The 27,824-nt window shown below is 41.0% G+C and overlaps 1 protein-coding gene across 1 annotated transcript in view; it reads right to left on the reverse strand.

Annotated features, from left to right (window-relative positions):
• Nucleotides 1-20,618, reverse strand: part of IPO5 (importin 5) — a 59,839-nt gene extending 39,221 nt beyond the window's left edge. The window contains exons 1-3 of the mRNA XM_086709247.1: nucleotides 20,539-20,618; nucleotides 11,327-11,437; nucleotides 5,719-5,812 (exon numbers count right to left, since the gene is read on the reverse strand). Of these exons, the coding sequence (XP_086565373.1) occupies nucleotides 5,719-5,808 (90 nt within the window). The 5' untranslated portion in view covers nucleotides 5,809-5,812; nucleotides 11,327-11,437; nucleotides 20,539-20,618. The remainder of the gene's footprint in view (nucleotides 1-5,718; nucleotides 5,813-11,326; nucleotides 11,438-20,538) is intronic.
• Between the last annotated feature and the right edge of the window lie 7,206 nt (nucleotides 20,619-27,824).

Genomic DNA, 27,824 nt, shown 5'->3' on the forward strand with positions numbered 1-27,824 from the left:
TGGTTTATGTTACCACTACTTACAAACTACCAGAAACATACCTTAGATGAAGTAAATCCAAGAAAGGGAAGAAAGCATTCAAATTCTTCTTTCGAGAGGGATTATACTAAAACCTTATTATATACACAAATAAATGAATATGGCCAGGAGAAATTTGGCCAGGAGATTTTAACATAATTTCTTTAATACTGTTTTAATATTCTAGAAATCTAGTTTTGTGACTCGGGGCACTGCTTCCCTTCTCCATGAATAATGTAAAATGAGCAAACTGGTTAACAATAAAAAGTTGACACCAATTAAAAGACAGATTGTCAGAGTAGATCAAAATATAAGATCTAAGTATACATTGTCTACAAAAGCTAAAGAGAAGTATAGATTCATGTGCATGTATTCTAAGAATTCTATAACAGGGGCGTCTGGGTGGCTCTGTCGGTTAAGTGTCCGACTGTGGCTCAGGTCATAATCTCGCGGTCCATGAGTTCGAGCCCCACATCAGGCTGTGTGCTGACAGCTCAGAGCCTGGATCCTGCTTTGGATTCTGTGTCTCCCTCTCTCAAAAATAAACATTAAAACACGCTCTGTCTCTCTCTCTCTCAAAAACAAACATTAAAAAAATAAAATAAAATAAAATAAAATAAAGAATTCTGTAATAGTAGTCTATTACTGTGGAAAAAAATCATTATTTGAAGTATAGAATTGTTCTCCCAAAGACAACTCTTCACTTGTCTACTCTCTAATAGCCACTACCCCTATAACCTACCTAGTTCCTCTGGACAGAAGTGACAAGGAAAAGGGTGGGAAAACAGGGTCTCCCCAAATGCACATCTACCTCATAACTTCTATTAAGCGCTCTGTGGCATCCCTGAGATATTGACAGATACTGAAATAAAGGCTCAGAAGTTAAATGACCTGCCCAAGGTCAAATACAATAAATGCTGGAGAGAACTCTGGTTTCCTGAGGCCAACCGTATTCACAATCTCCCCAGCACCGAATGTTCTTTCTGGGTTTTGCTCCTGGGGCCTGACTCCACCAACCAGTCAGTTCTGTTTATGCAGTGCTGCACAGTTTTCAAACTTCTCAAACATATCTCAATGAAAGAACACATCTGGGGGGAAGAGGAGAATTCAAAATCCTCTGATAAACTCAAGTTCCTCTCAAGCGCGTAAGCACAGAGGAATACAACAATGCCGAAAACTGTGACAAGCATTCACAGCTGAGGAGAGAAGATGGTCTGAATTTATGTATACAGAAATGAGATAATTTATGTAGAGATATTCATAAGATGATTGCAAAAATGGAAATGTACCTTGAGGTTTCTCACTTAATCTTTATGAATGCAACTGAACGACCGGTGTAGCCTTTCCATTTAAACACAGTCTCTCAGTATATAATAAAAATGCCTTTTTATTTTTGTATCTAGCCTAGCTCCTGATGCACTGTATCTGCCATAAATGTTAAACAGTTAAATTTCCAGTGGTCTAAATCAAGTTTCAGAAAAAAATTCTTTATTAGGATATCACTCTCGGAAAACCATGCCCAGCTGGGACTATTAGTGTGACAGTTATACTGTGCTAATTCTAGTAGAGACTTAGAAATATTAAGTCCAATACTGAACTCTATTCCATAAGGAATTAGAATTAGAAGTCAATGGAGAGAGAGTTTGGTATGAGTGACATCTGACTCCTGAGAGAGGGTTCTCCCATTTGTTATGTTCCACTGTAGCAATCCAGATATAGTATTACATTTACACCATAATACTGGTCAAGGATAATAGTTTGGCAAAAAGAGCACAACCTTAAAACCCTGAACAGACAGAGTGCCACCAAGACAGGGCTGGTATCTCCTTGTATTCCAGCACTTAGCACATCAGAGTGCAGCAAATGTAAAGAATACCTATATAAAGAATATATAAGCAATCTTTCGAAGAATATTCCTAGCCCTAGGCCAGGCAGGTTCAATGAATGTTGCCAGTTTCCTGGCAAACAGAATTTCAACTCCATTTGATTTCACCATGCACATTCACACAATGCAAAGTATTTCACCTCCCCCTTTTCTGTCCATACAAAGGAGAAATGCTAAGAAATACTCATTTCACTCATTCCATAAATATTTATGGTGAGCCAACCTTGCATATGAAAAGAGGGGGCAAGTTTTACCTGGTACAATTTTTACCTAGTAAATAAACAACCTGGTTCCTCAAAAATCAGGTATATTTTTCAATACATTACCCTCCTCCAATTCAAATCTCATTGATGTAGTTCTATACTACAATCAATGAAGAACAAAGTCAATGGAAAAACTAAGAATATAAAATCCAAGCATATGTTTCATAAAATACTTAAGCTTGTGTCACATAAAAATGTCCAGTCATGAATGCCATGGACATTCAACTTTGTACTACCTGTCGACTATTTATTCAAATTGCTTATTCATGTTAATCATTGTATTTTTAGACTTAGAAGCATTTAAATCATTTCTTCAAGCATCAGAAACATTTTTTGTAAAGTTAAAGAGAAAAATTCTTGAAGATTTAACAGAAATATAACATAAAGCCTACCAGATAGTTTATATAATGGAAATTTTAAAAACTTTTAAAACTTTTCAAGACTTTCAATGATTTCAACAATATATTACAATGAGTCCTTTACTGTACTTCATTTCATGTTTGAATGCAAGTTACCTTAGTCAACAGTTCAGTATTTGTGTCAACTAAGTATTTTTATTTTGACTGAGTAAATTACAAAAATACTTACTGGGCTTTTGCCAATTTTTAGTTAAAAAAATTTCTTTATTTGCCATATCAGACTGTAATACTCAATTTAATTTGGCTTCATTACTTATAAACAGCTCATTTCATAAGGCAAAAAAAAGGGGCATTAAAGTATTATTATGCACAGCTATTTACTTTTCCAACTAATATTTTGCTTTCTTAAGCTCTATTTACAGTCAAACTTTGTGTTATGTGACATCAGGAAACTTCCCCTCTAACATTTACGTTTTTTGGTGTCAAATTAAGAATATTCTGTTTTATAAGACTTACTTCACACATTAATATATTCCTGGGATATACAAAGAAAGTAAAAATGTACTACCTGAATGTTTTCACTAGGAATAAAAAGACTGACAGTACAGCTGAACCTTGAACATGGGTTTGAACTGTGCAGGTCTACTTATATGTGGATTTCTTTCTGAGGGGGATAAATACAGTACAGTACTGGAATGTATCTTTTCACCTTATGATTTCCTTAATAACGTTTTTTTCCTCTTTCTTTGTTGTAAAAATACTGTATATAACACACATACAAAATATGTATAAACTGGCTCTTTATGTTATTGGTAAGGCTTCCAGTCAACAGGAGGCTATCAGTAGTTAAATTTTGGGAGTGTTAGGGGGGTGGGAGCTGGTGTCCCTAACCTCTGTGTTGTTCAAGGGTCAACTATACTTTCCAATTGTTCTTTATGAGAAAATGTGCTGAATGCTGCTAATTATCCCCAAAGTGATGCAAGTGATAAAAGATTTACAACAGGCACCAATCGGAATTCAAGCTGAACCAGACACTGGTATTTAGTTCAATAGAAGAGAGATTCCCCACTAGGCTTGACAATAGAGACTTAAGCAACTGGAGGGAAGAGGGAGAATTAAACTAGCTTACTAATTACAATGCTGTTCTGCTTTGTAACACATGGCAATTTCTATTATGGTTTGGGATTAGGAACTTATTTTGGTGAAAAATTACCCCCAGAGTTAGCAGAATGCATTAAAATGTTTTCATAGGCATCATCACATCCCACTAATACAGGAGTGCAAATTGATGCAACTAATAAATGCACTTTACTTCCAAGGACAAATACTACTTTTAAGTATTTCAAGTAAACCTGGCAAAGTCTGAAAAGATAAGTATGCATGTACTCTTATTTTTAGCATGTACTCTTATTTTTAAAAGGACACTAGAAACCTTAATGTCCTTTCATAGGTGGGTTGGTTGAATAAATAATACATCCATATTATGGACTACTACATAGCTGCTTTAACAAAATCTTGTATGTGGCAACGTGAAATATATGGAGTGAAAAATCCAGGTTCACAGCATATGAATTATATGTGTATGTGTATTAAGGTCCATTCACATAAAAATGAATGTATACATTTACACTTGTGAAGGTATTTTCAGGGATAACTCACAAGACACTTAAAAGTGGTTACCTTTGGGGAAAGGGATAAAAAACTATTTGCACTGTTTAAAATTTTACCCTGAACACATATCACATGTATAATACATGAAGCAAAAATCATTAAATAGTTGTTTAAAGCGCGTTCTCATACAGAACTGAACTTCCAGTGTATTTACTTCAAATATTATAAAACCACTAAGTATAACCAGCATATCCTAATCTATTCAAAGTAAGTACTAACAACATTGTGATTCTAAAGTTTATCTATAAAACCCAGGAGTACAGAAGAGGACTCGTCCCCCAATTTTGTTAGCTACACGTAAAATGAATTTTGCTCCCTAAAAACATCTGGTTGAACATCTTTTGCTGAATCTTCTAAAAATCTTCGATCACATGGTGGCAGAGAACTCCACATATAACCAAGTTTGAAGACAGGTTCTTATAATGCACTTAAAAGAAACTGGAAAGTTTCTGCCCTTCCCTTACACTGTCTCACGTATGTACTGTGGTCTCAACACTGACAGCCTTAACATCAGTCTTCTACTAAACCAAGTGTTTCTCACTGCTACTTGGTAAAAGAACTTGAAGATACATCTGAAATACTGTCTCTTGAAAATATCCACAGCTCCACATTTTGGAGGCCAGCAGTCAGAGGAGGTAAAAAAAAAAGAGAGAGAGAGAGAGAGAGAGAGATTGATTGACTGATTGATTCATGTTGGATTTCATGAAATTAATGACTTAAACATATGGTGGCACTGGCCCACTTAAACAACGGAAGTCCCAGGACATCGCACTAATGAGACCACAAATCTCTACAGATCAAAGAAAATGTGTCTAAAGGAAGAATAAAGTAAGGTGCAAGCGGCTTAGAAAGAAACCCTAAAGGCAACTTTACAGAATTGTGGCGAGGGCCGGGGGCGGGGGGCGGGGGGAGGAGGGAAATCCAGCTTCCGATGGATTGTCAGGAAACTAGACAAGAGAAAGAGGACTAAATGGAGTGAATGGAAAGGCAAGAGAGCAAGACACACATTTCGAAAGGAGGGGATGGGGGAGGGAGGGAAAGACGGTAGCGAAGAAAGAGGGGACAGGAGAGAGGGCGGGGTGAAGGGTCAGGTAGCGGGCAGGGTTTGGGGACCCAGGAGGGCGAGGCCGGCTGGAGACCAGGGCTGGAAGGGCGGGGAAGGCTCCCACGGGGAGAAAGCGGGAAAGGGGCGAGGGGAGCCCCGCGGCCCGCCCCACACCCCACATCCCTCCCCGCCGCCCGGCTTCCCCATCTGGGGGGGGGCAGCGTGTCAGGAGTGGCCGCACGTGTGTGCGAGGGGTGGCGGGGAGGTAACTGGCTCCGGGCGCCGCGGCGACAAGGGCCGGAAGGGCCCGGGGGCACGGCCGGGAGCCGCGGGCCGCCTCACACGTGGGCTACGCGGCCGCCGCCCGGCCCCGGCCTGCGCGGCCGCGGCTGAGCGACCGAGGCCCGGAGGGGCGGCGTCGGGGGCAGGCCGGCGCGCCGGCCGGGGCACGGAGTCAGGGGCGACGAGCTCGGTTACCTCTGCCTGTTTCCGGACCACATTGTCGGGGCTGAGCAGGTTTCCCAGGAGCAGGTAGAACTGTTGCTGCTCCGCCGCGGCCGCCGCCATTGCGCTAGGCGTGTGAGAGAGAAGGAGGGAGGGGAGACAGGAGCCGTGAGGCGCGCTGGCGGGCCGGCGGGAGGGGTGGGGGCGGGCCCAGCGCGGGGACCTGCACCAGCCGCGGCGCGGGGCTGGTGGGGGGGGCGGGAAAGGGCGGGAAAGGGCGGGGCAAAGGGGAAAGGGGAGGATGGGGCGGGGACTCGTGACCCCTCACCCAGTCGCGGCCCCCAGCTCCGGCGTCTCATTGGCTTTGGGCGCGGGAGGCGGGGCGGAGGCCGCCTCCTCCGGGGCCGCGCCGATTGGCCACGCACCCTGCAGTGCCGTCACTGGCGACTCGCGGCGGGCTGCCCGGCTGGTCGCGGGCGATGTGGGGCGGGGACTCTGCCGGCCAGCTGGGGCCTGGGGTGACGTCGGGAGGGTGGCGGGAGGGAGGGGCTGGCTGGCGCGCCGCGCCGCGCGGAAGGGCGTGAGGTTCGGCTGGGGAGGTGGGGCCAGCTCCAGAGCGCGGGAGATTTCGGCGCCGCGGGCTGGCCGGCTTCCTCGGCTGCCGCCCGCCACCCTCTCCCTGCGGCCCGCGGAGCTTCCCCCAACTCCAGCCCCCGCAGTCTCTAGGACCGTAAACCCCCACCCCCCAGGGAGGAGCTCCTTTGAAACCCACTTCCCACTCAATTCCACCCCCGGGTTTACAGACTTCTCTATCTGTCAGACCCTCCGACCTCCCCCAGGGCTGTGACTCAGGCCACCCCTTGCTCCAGCCGCGCTCACCAGTGACTCACACCTTCGGCTTGTCCGGGAGAGGTGTTACTCAGCCCTGGGCTCTCCCGCCAGGCCTCCCTCCCCTGCCCTCCTCTGCCCTCCCCAGCCCAGGGTCGTCCTGAGTTGTACACGTAGCACACAGGCCTCCATCCCCTCCCCACCCAGGATCCCAGACTTTTCCCTTGAATTCCTTGTTTTGGGGTCCCGTTCTTTCAATGATTGGGAGAAGCTAAGACAGATCACCCCTCCCTAACGGAATCCTGGTTTGTAGGGCTCATCTAAATGCTTAAATGATTCCTGCCGGTACTGCGGGACCCAGAGACCTGATTTCAATTGCATAGACAATACACCCAATCTTTCTTCGCTACTGGAGCTGCCAAATGGGAGAGGGCAGTGTTCAAATCAAAGGGCACTTCTGTTGAGCCCCTACTGTGTCCAATGGTTTGGGCTAAGGGTGACAGTGGAGAAAATAATTCATCATCTTTGCTTCAAAAGGACACTGGTAGGGAGGAGATTCCACGTTGGGTGAGATGGACCACACTTCTGGCAGCCCGAAGGGAATTTAATTTCCTGTTGACTACTCGGAAGTTGTGTTCTCTGGAAGTCTACTTAAAACATTTGCTTTAAAGGGAATGATTTTAAACCTTGGCTGTATATTAGAATCCCAGCCACTGCGTCCAGAATCTCTGCGCTGAGGCCCCGGGATCGCTATGCAATTGTGATTGCCAGCTAAGATCTTTTAAAGGATTCTGATTCGTGGAGAAAAAAACTCCCTTAGAAAGTTTTAGCTGTGATAGTGATAAGAGTTCTCTACAAGAGGTCTGCAGACCTATCTTTGAAGAATTGATGCTCCTTAGATGTGACAATTTGTTGTTCTTATGACACATTATTTCTTTAAAGATAGAACATCACGTACATTAATTTGGGACAGGTTTTTGTTTTTGTTTTTGCTTGTTTTGTATGTATGTATGTCAGCAGTGGTCATGTCTGGATTCTGGGAGGCTTTTTCCTCACCCAAGGTTATTAAGATTTGGGGAATTACTTATCCAGCCTATTTTATGACTATGTTACCAGTGAAATAAGATGAATTGCCTGGAGGCTTGCTTAGGGTAAGTCCTGATCTCCAGTTACTTTATAACACTTGCTGTGGTATGTGTTTTATTGGCAATGACTCTGTAGATTACATACATTTGTTTAATAATTACTAAATAATAGAAATTACAACGTATGTGTCAAGATAGGGAGCTTGTTTTAATTTTTAAAATTACTTATTTTTTTAGAGAGATTAAGTATGAGAGCTATCAGAGGAGAGGGGCAGAGAGAGAAAGAGAGAGAGAGAGAGAATGTGTGTGTGTGTGTGTGTGTGGGTGTGTGTGTGTGTATGAGCCGAGAAGGGGCAAAGAGACAGAGGGAGAGAGAATCCCAAGCAGGCTCCGCACTGTTAGTGCAGAGCCGAGCTCTATCCCACCAACTGTGAGATCATGACCAGAGCGGAAAACAAGAGTTGGATGCTCAACCAACTGAGCTTCCCAGGTGCCCGAGAGAGCTTGATTTTTTGGTGAGGCAAAGCACATACTTATTCAGACTACAAATAAAACAAGTCAGTGTTAGTTGTGACATCAACTGCTACAATATGAAATGTCAGCCCAGCTTTATTTTAATATTCTAAGTAAGAAGGAAGGAGATTTTTATGGGCAATGAAAAAAGAGATCCCCAAATGGGAGAAATTCCTGTAAACTTGGGGTGGATATCAGCCGTTCTGACAACGGAGACCAGTTCTTGTGTCCAGGAAACCTCCTAAGTGGGGACTGCATTTTCAACAGCAGGCCTGCCAGTTTAGAGAGTTTGTAATGCTCAGCCTTCAGGGAATGTATTGCACTTAGAAACCTATTTCCCATGGAGAGAGTCCTATTTGTTTTATGAACATAATCTCCCCCTGGGAAAATAGCTCAGATATTGTATTATGGCAGTCCATAAGAATATAGGTTTATTTCCCAAGGAGATCAGATGGTAGAAGGTAAAGAACCTTGAACTTGAGTGGATGTGGGTCTTTAGTATCTTACTAATGTGAACTTGAGTGAGCACTTAATGTCTTTAAGCCTCAATCTCTCATTATAAAATGGAATAATAATGGCTGTTAAAGTATGCTATTATTAATCAGAAAAGTTCTGACATTAAATTATAATTGGAAATGAAATGGAGGGGTAGAACGAAGTCTTGCTCACTCCCAATTAGCCGCCATTGCTTTGGGCCAGTCAACTGTGAACAGCCAGCTCCTGATGCCTTTCACTTCAGCTTATTAGACCTGACCCTACCTCCATTAAGTTCTGGAGGCATATTTGCTCAGAGCATTTATAACCCCTTGTGTAAAAGGGTGAGGTTGGGAAAATGGAAGGCTGGAAGTTTCTCTCAACTGAGACTTGAAATCTAGGCAATTTAGGATTCTTGATGTTTGTCAGAAGGTACTGCACAGCCTGGCCATGCCCTCTTTATAATAATACAGGAGGCCAGACTCCTTAACAAGAGAGCAGCAGAATCTTCCTTGGGTACTGCTCTTTATTTTATAGGTTTTGTGTTGATGGGAGTGGCTGGAGAAGTTAGGCTTATAAAACCCCTGCGAAAGCTTCTTTCAGCTGGGGTAGAATTTGGTCTTGTCTGTCATTTCTGGTTTATTGGGTTCTGAATGTAAATAAGATTCTCCCGAGTGAACAATCTGTAAATTTTTAAAAGTTGCCCCAGGACTCCCAACATAACTTCCACTACCTGTCCTGGTAGTGGTAAGCACAGGTGCTCTCTACAGCACAACTTATTTTGAGGGGCAGTTTAAATAATAGAAGTGAAAGTATTATAATCTATAACTACACAGATATACGCAGATGGTATTATTTACAGGTGTTTGTATTAATAGTTAACATGGTATGACATAACAAGTTGTCTTTGTTTCCTCATCTGTAAAAGGGGAATAATACTTCTTCATAGGGGTGTTGTAGAAAGTAGGATAATATTTGTAAATGCACATAGCATGGGGTCTGCAGACACCGTAGCACTCAATAGTTATCAGCTATTATTGGTTAGATGGATTCTAGGGTTAAATAAGAAATAGGCCTCAGACAGGTGACTACTCTTAAAGCTACATGTGATATAGATGTATGCATCGCGTTTGTGTGTGTAATAAAGTGTATTTGTATATTTTCTATTAGTCTCCCTCCCAATTATGCAGAGCAAAATGGTATGTTGATGGATTAAGGATGGTTAACAAGCATTTGGCTGATAAATAAAATTTCTAATGCTTTCTAATATCGATGCTCTTTGTTGCTTAGGTAAGAGCCAGCAGAAAAGATGAGACCTGTTGAGGAAAGTTGTCTGCTGAAAAGAAAATGCTAAGCTGTTTCCATTTCTCCAGCTGCCTTTTATCAAGATTTTTAAGCCCCTGTCTGAAGCAGTCTGTTACAGTCAGAGCATGCAGGCCAGGGGCAAGTGAAACCTTGTATTCCCAAAGGGCACTAAACACACTAGTCAGCAAACTGTGGAATTGAACACAGGCAGGGGAAATTTGGATTCGGTTAGTTTCTTTTGCCCTCTTTCTCTCATAGTTTTATATATGAAATTCACTGAATGTCAGCTGGTGGTTGGATACATTTGAAGGACGTATAGAGTTTGGAGGCTTAGGAGCAGAGGCTCCAAGAGCCAGCCAGAATGAGACTTCAAATTATGACTTCACAACTTACATGCTGTGATCTTGCCCAAGTTATTTAACCTTTCTCAGCCCCAGTTTCCTCTTCTGTGAAATGGAAATAACAGTAGTACCTTCCACCATGCATCAAAATACCTGGCATAGTGCTGGCACAGAGTAAATGCTTAATAAAGTTAGCTGTACTTATTGATGCAGATCAAAACCTCCAAGATTTGTTAGTTTGGATTGCACACCTACTTGTTAGGTTATTACATTTTTATACTCCTATTATATAAGCAGTCATGTTATAGCAATGTATAATGTTAAGGAAAAAAAATTTACGGGGCGCTCAGGTGGCTCAGTCGGTTAAGCATCTGACTTCGGCTCAGGTCATGATGATCATAGAGCATTTTAAGGTCATTTTCACTTTTAAATGCTACAGTTCTCTGTCCGAGTGGTAGCCACTAGCCATTGTGGCTATCAGTCACTTGAAATGTGGCTAGTTTGAAATTAGGTGTGCTTTAAGTGTAAGGTGCAAACTAAACTTCAGAGCCTTGGAAGAAAATGACGAGTAACAATTTTATATTGGTCACATGTAGAAATGACAACATATTGGGTTAAATAAAATATGTTAATTATACTTATTAATAAATGATAATTATTAATTATATTAATTTTCCTGTTTTTACTTTTTAAAATATGGTTGCTAGAAACCTTAAAATTACATATATGGGGGCGGGCGTCTGACTGGCTCAGTCGGTTATGTGTCTAAGTCTTGATTTTGGCTCAGGTCACGATCTCAGGGTTCATGAGTTTGAGCCCTACTCGGGCTCTGTGCTGACAGCGTGGAGCCTGTTTGGGATTTTGTCTCTCCCTCTCTCTGCCCCTCCTCCACTTGCATGTGTGCTCTCTCTCTCTCTCTCAAATAAACATTTAACAAATTTACAAATATGACTGGCATTTGTGGTTCACATGATATTTCTATTGAACACTGCTTTGCTTGGGAGCAAAATAACCAACTAGTTACACACAAGTGTGCTACGTAGTTTGTTGATTTATATTCAGGAAATGACTTGTCACAAAGTGAGGATCAGTTACCTTATAGTGCTTTCTGTTGCTCCCAGTTTTCTGACTTGATTCTCAGGGATCTGGAGACATGGTGCAGTACTTCCTGAGCAGTGTTTCTTGCTTAGGAATGTCCTTTCCCTGCTGGTTTGACATTGAACACATTTGTGAGCCTTTAGAAGGTAAGGAAGTCTCAAGATTTGATCCCCTAGAATAAATCCTTATAAGTTAAGTCAAGAACTGATGAAGAGCTGGAGGAACGAAGAATATCTTTTATTTTTTTAATGTTGATTATTTTCATTTAAATGTGAATGGGTTTTAAAAACCATCATTTGCTGCCTTTTAACACCTGAAATAAAAATATACTTAGCAGAAGAATTTAGTGTTAAGTGTATTTTTTTCCTTAGAACACAAATAGGTTGAAAATGAAAGGATGGAAAAAGATATGCCATCCAAAAGAGAGCCAAAATGGCTATACTGCTATCAGACAAAATAGATTTTAAAATAAAATTATCAGAGACGAAGAAGGATATTTTATTAGGATAAAAGGGTCAATCAGGTAGACACAAAAATCATAAACGCATGTATCCATCAACAGAGCCCCAAAATACATGAAGCAAAACTTGACAGAATTGAAGGGAAAAGTTCAACAAAATAGTTGAAGACTTCTATCTGCGCTCTTAATAATGAATAGAACCACTAGGCAGAAGACAAACAACAAATAGAAGATGTGAAGAACACTATACACCATCTAAACCTAACAGACATCCATAGGACACTCCATCCAACAACAGCAGAATACACATTTTTCTCAAGCGCACAGGGAACATTCTCCAGAAGAGATCACATGTTGGGCCATAGAACAAGTCTCAATAGGTTTAAAAAGACTCAAATCATATAAAATATCTTCTCTGTCCTCAGCAAAATGAAATGAGAAATCAAGAACAAAAGGAAATTTGAGAAATTCACAAATAAGTGGGAATTAGCTGCATCCTTCTAAATAACAAATGGGTTGAAGAAGAAATCACAAGAAAAATTAGGAAACACTCTGAGATGAATGAAAACAGAAACACAAGAGACCAAAACTTATGGGATGCAATGAAAGCAGTGCTCTTGGGAAACTTTAGAGTTGTAAACATCTTTGGTAAAAAAGAAGAGAGCTCAAATCAATAGTCTCGCCTAGTTTCTTAGAAACTAGAGGAAGCAAACTAAACCCAAAGCAAGCAGAAGAGACAATAAAAACAAGAAAGGAAATAAGTGAAATTGAGAATTAAAAAATCAACAGAGGGGGGAAGAAAGTTGTTTCTTTGAAAAGATCAACAAAATTGACAAATCTCTGGCTAGACCCAGAAAAAAAGAAGACTCAAATTATTAAAATTAAAAATAAAAGACAGACCATCACTACCAAACTTTCAGGAATAAGAAGAATTAAAAGGAAAAACTGAACAATTGTATGCTAACAAATTAGATAACCTGGATTCAACAGAAAATCCTAGAAAGTCACAACTGCTGAATTGAATCCAAAAAGAAAATAGAAAATCTGGATAGGCCTATATATAGCAATGAAAGGGATTGAATTAGTAATAAAAAAATTTCCCACAAAATTCTAAGAAAAGATATGGCCTTACTGGTGAATTCTACCAAACATTTAAAGAAGAATTAACACCTGTCCTTTCTAAGCTCTTCCAAAAAATAGAAGCAGAGTGAACACTCACTCTATGAGGCCAGTTTTAACTTGATACCAAAACCAAAGATATCACAAGGAAAATGCCTACCAATATAAATATGGATGCAAAAATTATCAACAGAATCCTAGCAAACTGAATTCAGCAACGTGTAAAAAGGATTATATATCATGACTAGGTGGGACTTTTCCTAGGAATGCAAAGTTGGTATAACATAAGAAAATCGATCAATGTGATACACCATATTAACGGAATAAAGTATAAAGACCACATAATTATCTCAATTGATGCAGAATAAGCCTTTGACAAAATCCAACACCCTTTCATGATAAAAACACTCAACAAACTGAACAAATTGATTGCCACTTATGAAAAACCCACAGCTAATATCATACTTACTGGGGGAAAACTGAATGCCTTCTTCCTGAGATCAAGAACAAGACAAGAATGCCCATTCTCACCATTTCTATTCAATATTGTACTGGAGAGTCACAGATGGCATGAACTTGTATAGAGAAAATCCTGATGAATCCACAAAAATGTTGTTAGAAAAATAAATGCATTCCGCAAGGTTACAGGATATAAGGCCAATACACAAACATCATGCACTTATACGCTAGCCATGAACAATCAAAAAATGAAATTAAGAAAATCTCATTTATGATGGCATCAAAAAAATAAAATAGAACAAATTTAACAAACATATAAGACTTCTACACCGAAAATTATAAAACATGGCTAAAGAAATTTAGAAAGATCTAAATAAATGGAAAGACATTTTACGTGCATGGATTGGAAGACTTAAAATTAAGATGGCAATACTCCCCAGATTGATCTACAGATTTAAGCAATACCTATTAACATTTTAACCACTTTTTTCTTCAGAAAAAGCTGATCCTAAAATGGATATGAATTGCAAGAGACTACCAATAGCCAAAATAATTTCAAACCCAGCAAAAATTGAAAGATTCACACCTTGATTTTAATTTTTTTTTTAACATTTATTTATTTTTGAGACAGAGACAGAGCATGAACGGGGGAGGGTCAGAGAGAGGGGGAGACACAGAATCGGAAGCAGGCTGCAGGCTCTGAGCTGTCAGCACAGAGCCCGACGCGGGGCTGGAACCCACGGACCGTGAGATCATGACCTGAGCCGAAGTCGGCGCTCAACCGACTGAGCCACCCAGGCGCCCCCACACCTTGATTTTAAAGCTTACTTTAAAGCTACACTGTGATGCTGGCCTAAGGATAGACCTTTATAAAGATCAGTGAAATTGAATGGGGAATTCAGAAATAAACCTTATATTTGTGGTCAGTTGATTTTTGACAAGGGTGCTATGATGGTTAATTTTATTTTTCAACGCGGCTTGGCTATGGTGCCCAGTTGTTTGGTCAAACACTAGTCTAGACGTTTCCGTGAAGGCGTTTGTAGATGTGATTAACATGTATAGTCTGTTGACTCTAAGTAAAGTAGATTACCCTCCATACTGTGGGTAGGTCTCATCTAACCAATGGAAGGCCTTCATAGCAAAGACAGGTTTCCAAAGGAAGAAGCAATTCGGATCTGGCTTAAGACAGATGGCAACACAGAAACACATATTGGCTTCCTCTGCAAATTTCAGACTCCATACTGCAAAATCAACTCATGCCTAAATTTCCACTTGTTGCCCTGCCCTAAGGATTTCAGACATGCCAGCCCCCACAATCACATGAGCTAATTCCTTAAAATAGATCTCTTTTTGGGGATCCTATTGATTCTATTTCTTTGGAGAATCCTGACAAATATAGGTGCTAAGGCCATTCATGTGAAAGAATAATCTTTTCAACAAATGTTGTGGTACAACTGGATATCCACATGCAAAAGAATGAAGCTAATCTGCTACCTCATACCATGTGCAAACCTCAACATCGGGCGTAGACCTAAATGTAGGAGCAAAACTATAAAATCCTTAGAAGAAAACGTAAGATAAGACTTCATGGCCTTTGATTAGACAATGGTTTCTTAGTTATGGCACTGAAATTACAAAAGACAAAAATAAGAAAAGTTAAATTGGACTTCATCAAAATTAAAAATTTTTGTGCTTCAAAGGAAACCATCAAGAATGTGAAAAGACACCCCATAGAATGGAAGAAAATATTTGCAGATCATACATCTGATAAGGGACTTGTATCCAGATTACATAAAGAACCATTGCACTCAATAACAACAACAACAAAAAAACCCACCCAATTAAAAAAATAGGCAAAACAGACATTCAAATAGACCTTCCCCCACAGAAGATACATGAATGCAAATGACTAATAAGTACATTGAAAGATGTTCGATGTCATTAGTCATTAGGGAGATATAAATTAAACCCCCACCCCCCAAAAAAAGGGGGTATACTGCTAGTATGGCTACAATAAAAAAGACAATAGCAAGTGTTGATGAGGGTGTGGAAAAACTGGGCCCCTCATATGGGAACCCTCCTGCATTGCTGATGGAAATTTAAAATGGTGAGGTCAATTCGACAGTTTGGAAGTTCTTCAGAAGTAACACATAAAGTTACTATATGAGTCAGCATTTGTGCTCGAGAGAAATGGAAACATATGTCTACACAAAAACTTGTACATGAATGTTCATAGCAGCATTATTCATAATAGCCAAAATGTGGAAACAATCCAAAATATCCATAAACTGATGAATAGATAGACAAAATGTGGTATATCACCTTGGCAATAAAAAGAAACAAGACTGGTACATATTGCAACATGGATGAACCTTAAAAATATGATGCTAAGCGAGAGAAGCCAGACACAAAAAGTCACGTATTTTTTGGTTCCGTTTATGTGAAATGTCCAGGAGCAGCAAATCCAGAGACACAGAAAGTAGATTCGTAGTTGTCAGGGGCCTGGAGGGGAGGGGAAGGAAGGTGGAATGACTGCTAATGGGTATGGAGTTCCTTTTTGGAGTGATGAAATGTTCTGGAATGTGATAGCAGTGATGGATGACTAACTCTGTGAATATACTAAAGAATTGTACATTTAAAAAGTGTGAGCTTTATGGTATGTGAATTATATCTCAATAAAGGTGTGATTTTAAAAAGTGCTTTTCCTTAGCTATCTGAAGGAAGTTGATCCGGACCTCAATTACTATTTTTTTCTATTTTTACACTATTTTTAACTCAATTCAGAGTACATAGATGATAGCATTCATAACCTTGAAACCTTCTGAGCATTCCTAAACCATTATTTTGGAGGAAAAGGACTGGGGAGATACAGATATGATTCAGTCTATATATTTTCCTCTCCATATATTTGCTATTTATAGTAATTATCTCATAGTTTGGATACTATGACACGCAAATTTTACCTCATGCATTATGATGACGTTCATAGTGGAATATCAATTGTGACATCAATGTACAGCTCAAATTTGCAACTACTTGCAACAGATTTTTAGCTATAATTAATGAGGTAGAAACAAAAAGGGCCTCGTAATACAGTTCATACTCTTCAATTCCACCCATGCTATGTGTTTATCACTTTATGCCTCACTTTACTGTATTAGCATTTGTTTTTAACATTTACTTATTCACTTATTTAGCAAATATTTATTGGGCACCTTCTCTGCAGTGGGCACTGATTGTGAGATTCAGTGGTGAGTAGGGCTGGGTTCCCACCTCCATGGAGCTTATCTTTTGGGAGAAGTCAGACAATCAACAAATCAACTGAGTAGATTAGAACATTCTATAGTGACCAGTGAAAGGAAGATAATGGGATCAAGAAGGTGTGGAGTTGGGTGCTACTTCGGTGAAACAGTCTTTTGAGGGAGATATCTGAGCTGAGACTTGAAAGTTGACCCAAGGTGAAGAAAGAAATGGAGGAAATTCCTATTTCCACCAGAGGAAACAGCAAGTGCAAAAGCCCCCAGGCGAAACTGGTCTGGTGTATTCCAGTGAGGAAAGAAGGGTACAGCCAGAGAGGAGTAAACCTGGAAGGGAGGGCTGAGAAGCAAGTTGGGTCGGGGGGGGGGGGGGGCACATCACCTGGGGCATTGTGATCGTTCAGTAGTATAACTTATTCTAAGCAAAACAGGTTAAGTAAAGGGTATGACCGTTTTTCAAAGATCATTGAACATTTAAACAGTTATAAAAGGTCATTTTGCTGCAATATAGGAAATAGTAGGAGGGAGTGAGGAAGCTGGGGGAGCATGAGGAGGTCACGATAGTACTCCAGGCAGGAGAATAATGTGGCCTGGAGTATGGCGATCAACGGTGTCCAAAGTGGTCTGGTTTAGATGTTTTTCTTTTGGAAATGGAGCAGGACGTAGGGTGCAGAGGCAGATCCAAGTTAAAAACAACTGAAACTTGACACAATCTGAGGGCCCTCTGTAAGATAAATAAAAAAATTGAACATAAAGTGAGGTTTCCTGGAGGGGCTCTGTGCGAGTGAATGGGCTGTAAGCTCAAGCTTCATGAGCTCCATGGTGAATCCTCCTCTGGTCAATTGGAGTAAATTGGAGACGTCGAGAATGCTTAGGATTTGGGTCTGAGCAATGGTAATGCCACTAAAAGGAGGATGGGTTTGGGAGAAGGTGTGGCAAGAAGAAATCAAGAGGGGAATTTCAGTCATAGTCAGTTTGAGATGCCTAGTAGACATCCAAGTGGTGATGTCCAGTGAGCAGTCGGACAGGGGAGGCTGGAGCTCAGAAAGAGCAGGGCTGGAAATACCAACTGAGTCATCACATTCATGGCATTCAAGACTGCCGAAGTGGATAATGTTGCCTGGAGAAGAGAGAAGAGGGTCAAGGACTCAGCCGTGAGACATCCCAGCACTTGGGGCCAGGCGGAGGAGGTTTATAATTCATACATAATATAAAGATAATCCTAAGAGGGAACTGATGGTACTACCTACACTGAGCATTATTAGTCACCTTAAGTTCAAATTCCCTGTTGATCTCCGCTGGGCAAGGGGTTAACACCTAGGCATCCACTCATGAATGTAAAACTAGTTGGAAGAAAAAGTGGGCACAGATGTTAAAGAAAAACTCAATCCCATAGCATTTTATTTGAAAGGGTTACTTTTTATTTGTATTTTTTTTTTCTACTCAGGAGTAGTAGTATTTATTTGGTGCTAAGGAAATACTACTTTCTCTAAATTTGCTTCAACTACTCAGCTCTGCCTCTCACTTAGAAACTAGCTGTACTAATGTGGAATGAAAATAATTACTTAAAGACATTAGTTCAAACTAATACTCAGATGTCAGATGCTGTCTTCCACCTCAATAGATGCACGTATCTAGTTAACTTTCTTTATGCAGAGAGATAATAGTTACTGCCCTTTTAAAGGGAATGGGAGAAAAGCAGGAATGTGTTTTAAGTTCTCACTGCCATGTAAAATAAGAGTGATATTGGAACTGTGTTTTAAAACGGCTTGTTTGCCTGGATTCAGCTGTAAGTCATGTATTTTAAAACATAACTTCATATAGAAAATCTTGATAGAGCACAGCTTAAAACTGGAATATTGCTTGGTAGAAGGGAAAGAGACAGAAAGTGAAAGTGGTCCTATTTTCAAAAGGGTAGTCAGGGGAGACCTTTCAGGAGACGTAATACTGTAACATCTGAGACTGGATTGCTTCATGGAAATTAATTTTCCAAAAGAGCAAAGTTATTTCAAAGATTCATATTAAAAATGCTCAACCGGGGCACCTGGGTGGCTCAGTCAGTTGAGCGTCCGACTTCAGCTCAAGTCATGATCTCACAGCACGTGAGTTCGAGCCCCGCGTCGGGCTCTGGTGCTGACAGCTCGGAGCCTGGAGCCTGCTTCGGATTCTGTGTCTCCCTCTCTCTCTGCCCCTAACCCACTTGCGTTCTGTCTCTGTCTCTCTCAAAAATAAATAAACATTAAAAAAAAGTTACAAAAATGCTCAACCATTCTTTATATCAGATTTTTTATTCACAATCACTGACGAAACTTGGCTCTCTGTGTCTGAGTGCTAACCTTCTGTACATTATCTCATTCAATCGTTGGGTTTAAGCAATGATGCTTCAACCGTTTTTTTTTTTTTTTTTTTTTCAAGAAAAAATGCATTGGGGTCAGGGGATCCTGGTTCCAATGGGAGCTCCACCACTAGCCAGCTATGATCCTGAACTGGGCCCTCAAGGCTTCTCTAGCCTCCACTTCCTCATCTGTAAATTGGGAGTGTTGGACTTGATCCCTAGGGTATCTTCTCAGCCCCAGCATTTGAGGGTCATTAAGTCAGTTATCATACGGCGCTGAAATAGGGTGATGACTGCAGAAGCCACTTAGGGTTGCTCCTCCTGAAATGAAATTGCTCTGGGTCTCTGAGATTTGAGGTCTTACGTCACTGCCTGCTTTTCTCAAAGTTTTTTTTTTTTTCATTTTTCCTTTCAGGCATCTGCCACTTAATGTATCTGCCAACATAAAATGATGGCAGTCTCTGCTGGTCAGCTCCTCTTATCATCTGGTTTGCTGTGTGCTTTGGAAATCAGATAACCACATGCATTAAAAAGGATATGAAATAGACACAGAGAAGAGAGTAGAGCATATTTCCTGTAGAGTAACCTGCATGAGCCTTAGGACAATTACTATTTGGCTGCCCAGGTATTTTTAATTTGGTGGTTCATAACTCTGTTCCAATGGTTTAGCTCTACTCAGATGCTAACACAATGCTGTCTCCCCCTACTAGAGTTATGGATGTTCTAACATATATACACATAAACAAGTGACAGAACAATAGAGCAAAACTGGTTAGAAAGGTCTAAATTAAACCTTACGTAATAAGGACATTGCCAGTGACAAGTCCCCTGCATCTAATCATTTCCTTTGTTAATTTTGGCTTTTTATACCTATTTAGGGGATTAAGTTCTAGGAGAAACAGTTAAGTAATGTAATCCATTAGGTTAGTAGTCTTTTTACTACACAGTGGTTGATTTAGTTTTCCCACAATGAAAATAAATTATGTTTTCCCTCACTTACTTGACTAGTGATCTCTGCAAATTAAGATAAAATGTGATCAGCCCCTGAGAGGACACCACCATAATATGTAGGGGCCTAAGGTGGGACCTCGAAAGATTTTAAACAGAACTTATTTTGAGACACTTGAGAAATTAAGAGTCAGCCCTTAGGAGCGCCTGGGTGGCTCAGTTGGTTGGGCGTCTGACTTCGGCTCAGGTCATGATCTCACAGACCATGGGATCAAGCCCGCATCGGGCTGTGTGCTGACAGCTTGGAGCCTGGAGCCTGCTTCGGATTCTGTGTCTCCCTCTCTCTGACCCTCTCCCGTTCATGCTCCATCTTTCTTTGTCTCAAAAATAAATAAACATTAGAAAAAAAAAAAAAGAGCCCTTAAAAGTCAGACTTTTAAGACTTCTTCTATAGGAAAGTAGGATAGAAAATCCTGGTGGATTGGAGTTTGGTTAGTTGGTGAACAAAAGGCGAAATGATCATGGATATTGCAATTGTAGGAAAAAGGGGGACTTTTTAGCTATAAAGGAAATAACGCAATTAGCAGTAGCCAGAGACAGAACAAGATCTATCTGATAAGTATAGTCTTACTTGGGTGCTGCAAAGATCCTGATCAGGGAAAACAGCTGTGCCCATACGTGGGTCCTGGCAAAGTTTCTCCCTGGAACCACCTAAATAAAATAAAAACTCATTTTTTTTTTATTGTTTCAGGATGGCTATACACATAGTTAGGACAATGGTCTACATTCTTTTGGTCACCTCTGCTCAAGGGGTGCTTTCTTAAGTACATGGAAGCAGTCACCAGCTAGTTTAAGACACAGTGTCAAGGAACAATGAATGGCCAGCTGTGGTATTCTCATTCTTTCATTCTTGGTTTCTGTCTAGTAAGTTCTCTCTCCTTTCCCTTCCCCATAGATACTACTGTGGGGACTCCAGAAGGTACGAGGGCTAACAGCTCCTCCTGGATCTCACACAGAAAGACTTTCCCTCTAGAATCACCCAAATTGGTCCCTCGGTATGGATTAAGTTCTTAAAGTTTTTCATCTAAATTTGAGGTTTAGGGATTACTTACAGTAGTCAAAGCTGTTCTCAGTACTGTGGTTGCTCCAGTCGTGGGATGTTAATCCCACAGTTCCGGCCTCATGGCTCAGAGAGGTCACCATGGAGACATCTGACTGCAATTGTGACCCGCAGCAGGTAAGCAGTGTCATGCAGCTGGCCTGTTTCAATTTGCCCACCATGCCAGCTTTAGAGGCCATGTAGGCATTTAGATATTATAGGCTAACTCGTCTATTCCCAAAGCCATAGAAGGAAAGGGAGCTCAGACCTTTGAGAACTCAAAGCTCATGCTGTTGAGGGCTACTCAGCTTGGGTATACATGTGTCATCAACTTAAGCCTTGAAACTGTATGATTAGTTTCCTTACCTACGGATTTCGCTTCTATTCTAGTAATTAATACCGAAAAGAGAAACTGATCTCTACAATAGACAAAGATAAATTTCTAGGAAACAAAAGAAATTCCTTATTAAATATGTTTTTTGGCATTTTTGGTTTGTACTTTAAGTTCTGACATGATATATTAACTTACCAAGTTTGGCCTAGATTGTCCTGGTTCTCCGTGACCTAGTTTTGCCACATCTCATATTCCATTATTAATTTTCATGGATAATTAATTAAAACTAAACTTTTTCATTTTTAAAATTGTTTCATAATACATGCTCAAACCCTTTAGGATGGGTCATAGTTTTATTGGTGAAATGTGAGGTCTGCGCACTCTCAAGGTCTCTGTAAATCCTGAACGTTCCTCAGCTCCACTCCTTGCTTCATTGTTTTCATTTCCACCATTCAAGTTGTTTGTTCTGATATTTTGGCTCATGGGCAGGGGTGATGGCAGTGAGATATCTTCATGACTTTTTATTCAAGGGTCCTACCAAGAGTCCCACACCTGAACCTTTGCAGCTTAAGAGTCAGTGATTGAATGATAATAAAGTGATTATAAGGTGTATGAAGAACACGTTGAAAGAATGAATTCCAGCGGCGCCTGGGTGGCTCGGTCGGTTGAGCATCCGACTTTCGATTTTGGCTCAGGTCATCGTCCCAGGGTCCGTTCATTTTATGGAAGGTGCTGGCTGACCTAGCCTGCCCTGGCTGGCCTTTGGGCATTATGAACCTACACCAAAGCCTGGATTCAGGGGAATATCTATTGGTTTGTTCATTAGCAGGAACAAGAGGAAGAAAGTTGAGTAGGAAGCATCACGGTGGAGAAAGGAAGGCTAGAGAGTCAGGTGTGGAGAGGACTGTGGGGGATGTTGTGCCTTATGGCTCCGTTCGCCTTTTATTCCACTCAAGATCCAGCCAGAGATGAGCTGTGAAAGTCTTGGGTAATCAGAAAGCTCGGTGACTTGTTTTTCCTCTCCTTTTTAAAATGTAAACTTCCTAGTGATCACTTAGATATGTTGCCCTTGTTCAGTTAACAAATTCTGATCCTCCGAACTGTTCACGTGGCCTTCACAACATTATTTGGGATGGATGATGTTAGTGAGCGATAATAGAAATGGCCTTGTGTCTTAAAAAAAGAGAAACTCCCATCCTCAGTTCTTAAAAAAATTTTTTTTTTTCAACGTTTATTTATTTTTGGGACAGAGAGAGACAGAGCATGAACGGGGGAGGGTCAGAGAGAGGGAGACACAGAATCGGAAACAGGCTCCAGGCTCTGAGCCATCAGCCCAGAGCCCGACGCGGGGCTCGAACTCACGGACCGCGAGATCGTGACCTGGCTGAAGTCGGACGCTTAACCCACTGCGCCACCCAGGCGCCCCATCATCCTCAGTTCTTAAATATTCAATGAACTCCTACTGTGCTCAAGTGATCAACTGTGGTGACTTCAGCTGCCCCAGAACTGGTCATAATTTTTTACTCTTAACTCTCAAATCTTACGTCAACCCAACTCACAAGTGGGTACATACTTATTTCCTTCCTACCATCGTGAGACTTATTTTGGGGACTGTTGAGCCCACAGACTTAAAAAAAAAAACCTTAAAAATATTTTTGAAATGTTCATATTTAAATGAAGCAACATGATAAATTATTATAGAGATGAAGGGAAAGGTCCGGAAGCAAAGTGCTGGCTTTTTCCATCCGTGGCTGTACCCTTCAGGAACACGTTCACACTGAGACCCTGCTGAATTGCCTATCTTGAGATGCACGGTTTCATGTAACGTCATTTTTTTACTGAAACAGCTCAGCTCTATTCTCAGCTGGGGTGGAAGACGGATCATCTCATAATGTAATTCAGACAAAAACTGGGTTTGTTTTTTCAGGCAATAATTTCAAAGTGTCACAGAAAATGAAGCACATTTGCCCACTGGCCCGTTTCTGTGTCAGTTTTTGCACCAATGTAGAGAGTCTGCTTTGCAGAACTCGTCACTCCAAGGGCCCTCCTGAAATGCATCTCCATGAGGCTGCACTCAGATTTCATCTCTGCAGGAAGTGGGGACCCTTTGTAGCATTTTATCTTCAGCTTCCATTCTGTAAAAATCCACCTTAAGATATGAAAATTCTTTCAAACCATAGATTCATAGAACTAGAAAGAATTAGAATAAATCAAATTCATTTGGATGCAGGTGCCAGGGTGGCTGAATTGGTTGAGTGTTTGACCCTTGATTTCAGCTCAGGTCACGATCTCAGGGTTGTGGGATTGAGCCCCACATGGGGCTCTGTGCTGAGCGTGGAGCCTGCGTGGGATTCTCCGCCCCTCTCTCCTGCTCGTGCTCTCTCTCTTTCTAATTAAAAAAAAAAATTGAAGGGGCGCCTGGGTGGCGCAGTCGGTTAAGCGTCCGACTTCAGCCAGGTCACGATCTCGCGGTCCGTGAGTTCGAGCCCCGCGTCGGGCTCTGGGCTGATGGCTCAGAGCCTGGAGCCTGTTTCTGATTCTGTGTCTCCCTCTCTCTCTGCCCCTCCCCCGTTCATGCTCTGTCTCTCTCTGTCCCAAAAAAATAAATAAACGTTAAAAAAAAAAAATTAAAAAAAAAAATTGAAAAAATCAAATTCATTTGATTAGGACTCATATAATTTATATAATGGAGGCTTAGGTCTGAAGCAATCCAGAGATTAAGAATATACACCTAAACTTTCAAAAAGAAATTTTTCACGGGCAAAGGATCTGAACAGACATTTCTCTAAAGAAGATATATAAGTATTAGCTAATATTCCATTAGCACATGGAAGGATGTTAGTCGCCATTAGTCATCAAAGAAATGCAAAGCAAAACCACAATGAGATACCACTTCGCTCACTAAAATGGCTATCATAAAAAAAGTCATAATAGCAACGTTGGTAAGGATATGGAGAAATTGGAGCCCTCGTTCACTGCTGGTAGGAATACAAAACGGTGCGGCCGATTTGGAAAACAGTCTGTTTTCCTCGAAAAGCTAAGTAAAGAGTTGCTATTTGACCCAGCAATAGCAATACCTACTTCTAGGTATATACCCTAGGAAAATAAAAGCATATGTCCCCATAAGAACTTGCCCATGAATATTCATAGCAGCATTATTTATAAAAGCCCAAAAAGGTGGAAACAACTCAAATGTCTAACAACCGGTGAATGGATGAACAGAATGTGGTATACCCATACAATGGAGTATTATTTGGCAATAGAAAGAAATAAAGTACTGATACATGCCACAATAAGAATGAATTTTGAAAATGTTTTGCTATGGAAAGAAGACAGAGAACACCATATATTATATGATTCTATTTACATGTAATATTCAGAATAGGGCAATTCATAGAGACAAAGTAGATGAGTGGTTACCTAAGGCTGGGGGGAGATGGGGGTATGGGGAATGATGGCTAAAGTGTATGGGGATTTTTGAATTGATTAAACGTTCTAAAATGGGTTCTGTTTATGGTTGCACATACGGTTGTATATTCATTTAGTATATGAATACGCTAAAACCGTTGAAATGTGCACTTTATTTTTTTTTAAACAAATGATTTCTTCTAAAAAATTCTTTTTGAGAGAGGGAGAAGAGAAGACAAGTGGGGGAGGGGCAGAGAGAGAGAGGGGGAAAGAGAGAATCCATCCACACCCAGCATGGAGCTCCATGCAGGGCTTGATCCCACGATTCTGAGATCATGATCTGAGCTGAAATCAAGAGTTGGACACTTAACTGACTGAGCCACTCAGGTGCCCCACAAATTGTGCACGTTAGGTGGGTGAATTGTAGATCACGTAAATTATATGTCTAGATTTCCTATCTCAGTTTTTGATTATCCTGACTGCCAGAAATTCTTTTTTACATTCAGCCTCATTGTTTTTGCTCACCGTAATCAAAACTGATTCCTTCTTGTTTTGGTTTTGGTAATGAAAAAGAGAAGTAAAAAAACAAAAAAAAAAAAGTCAAAAAACAACTTCCTTATCTCGAATCATAATTCGAATACTCAAAGGTCATTATTGTCTGTTTGGAGGAAACAACTTCAGTGTCTTTAACCTTTTCTCGTGGAATCCATTTTTATCTTGTTGGTCTTGCTGCTTCACCTCTGGGCATCAGTGTCTTCATCTATAAAACGAGAATGTTGGACTAGATCTCAAAGGTCCCTCACAGTTCTGAAGTTGTGTGAATGTCTATATCCTTTGAGAAAGCATGGGTATGTAAGATAAAGATGTTTTCCTGAGCCATTGTAAGCATAATTAATAAGCTATGAGAAGAATCTGGAAATGCATTGAAGTAGCTGTGATTTGAAATAAGTGAACCTAGTGTGAAGTGGACACAGCAACAGACTAAGAGGACACTTGATTTCTTTTTTTAAAATTTTTTTAACGTTTATTTATTATTGAGAGACAGAGCGTGAGCAGGGGAGGGGCAGAGAGAGAGGGAGACACAGAATCCGAAGCAGGCTCCAGGCTGGGAGCTGTCAGCACAGAGCCCGATGCGGGGCTCAAATTCACGAACTGCGAGATCACGACCTGAGCCGAAGTTGGACACTTAACTGACTGAGCCACCCAGGCGCCCCATAGGACACTTGATTTCTGCTTTTATGACTCATGGTGAGAGTTCGGAGAAGTCACATGACCTTTCATGTGCATTTTCTTTCAAAAAAATTTTTAACTTTTAATGTTTATTTATTTTTGAGAGAGAGAGAGAGACAGAAAATGAGCAGGAGAGGGGCAAAGAGAGGGAGATACAGAATCCAAAGCAGGCTCCAGGCTCTGAGCTGTCAGCACAGAGCCCGATGCGGGGCTCGAACCCACGAACCACAAGATCATGACCTGAGCCAAAGTCGACTGAGACACCCAGGCACCCTTACATTTTCTTTTACATAGAGGGGGCATCATAAAACTTGCACAGCTCACTCTAAGAAATGTTTCCATTGAATGATTACATGAGTGGATATTGTCAGGCAAAGATTTTAACGATGGTTTATATTTTGTTCAAAACAAAAATGCTGTCATTGACAGATTTCTTTCCTTCAAAAAAACTATGCCATCTAATTTTTTTTGACCCATTTCACTTTGGTCTTATCATCTCTTCTTAAACTTAATGAATATGGCATAGTAAAATTTAAAGCAAACATGAAAATGAAAGCTTAATGAAGTCATGATAAATGTGAATAAAGCTAAGAATATAAAAAATTAACAAAATATTTTCCTTTCAAATTTGGCCTCGTCAAAGCCTATGTGAATTATAAAAAGTGTTAAGGACATTTCTAGTTGACCCTTCCCCCACATCTCTATAGATCTCATCTTTAAGCTGTCTTATCTTTTTGGTCAGATCGCAGACACCAGAAGTCGAGGGACCATGTCTGATTTCTTTTTTGTAACACCTCAGTGCCTGTAACAATACATGTACCTCGTATTTACTCAGCAAGCACTGATGTTATGTGTTGCCTGCCTGTTAAACTGCTAACTATAAATACAAAAATGAAAGTTTTCTAGTCCAGATAGATTATTATTATTTTTTTTGCGGGCCTAATGATTTCTGAGGACCTTGAAAGCTAACTAAAAGCATCTTAGGCAACAACAAGTAGGATAGTCACGAGGCCAAGTACATAACGACAAGACTTAGAAAGCTGAACAACAGACATGAGAGTTTATACACCTACATGAAGGCTGATCTTCAAAGCTGCTTCAAAGCAGACTGTGTGCTTTGTCCAGCGGTGGTACCGTTGCTCAAACCTGTATGGAAATTTCCGTGTTAGGAATTTTGTTCAGTGAGATTGCCATGTTTGGGAGAATCAACCTCATCACTTACACTCACACAATGTGGTTAATTGTGGTTCTTTTTCTTTATTGTAAACTTCTGAGTCATCGGCCAATGGGATGCTTTGTACAGGTGACGTTGGCATTCTGCCAATTACCGTATAACTGGAGTTATAAGAGGAAGGAAGACGGACAGCCATAGAGCTGAGCTTGACATTGTTCCGGATGCCTTCATTGTACCCTTAAAAGAACCGTTGGAGATGGGTGGCACTTTGCTTAAGATCTGGGGTGCAGTCAGGAACATACACACGTGTCCTGGGCCCTGGACAAGTCCAGATGGGCTGTGCAAATTCTGAAGCTGCTGACGGATGTCCCTGCTGCTAGGGGTCACCTGGCGCATCGTTCACTGTTGCTGGGAGGCCCTCTTGGGGACACAGCAAAACCACGGCAGCTTCTTAGCATAGCAACAAGAACCGCTCACGAATGACAGTGGTGGTTGCTAGCTTTGGCTGAGGTCCCAGCTCACTTTCAATGCAGGGACTAAAGGTGTTCACCTGGATAGCGCCAGGAGCTGGGGACCCACCCTCTCCCCTTCTGAACCCTCACTGGTTTTCTCGTGCCCACCTAGGTGATCTCATATGAGCTCTTGTTTAAGGATAAACTTCATGGATGGCCT

This window comes from Puma concolor, chromosome A1 (genome assembly GCF_028749965.1).
Source record: "Puma concolor isolate L17-30 chromosome A1, mPumCon1.1.hap2, whole genome shotgun sequence".
NCBI lineage: Eukaryota > Metazoa > Chordata > Mammalia > Carnivora > Felidae > Puma > Puma concolor.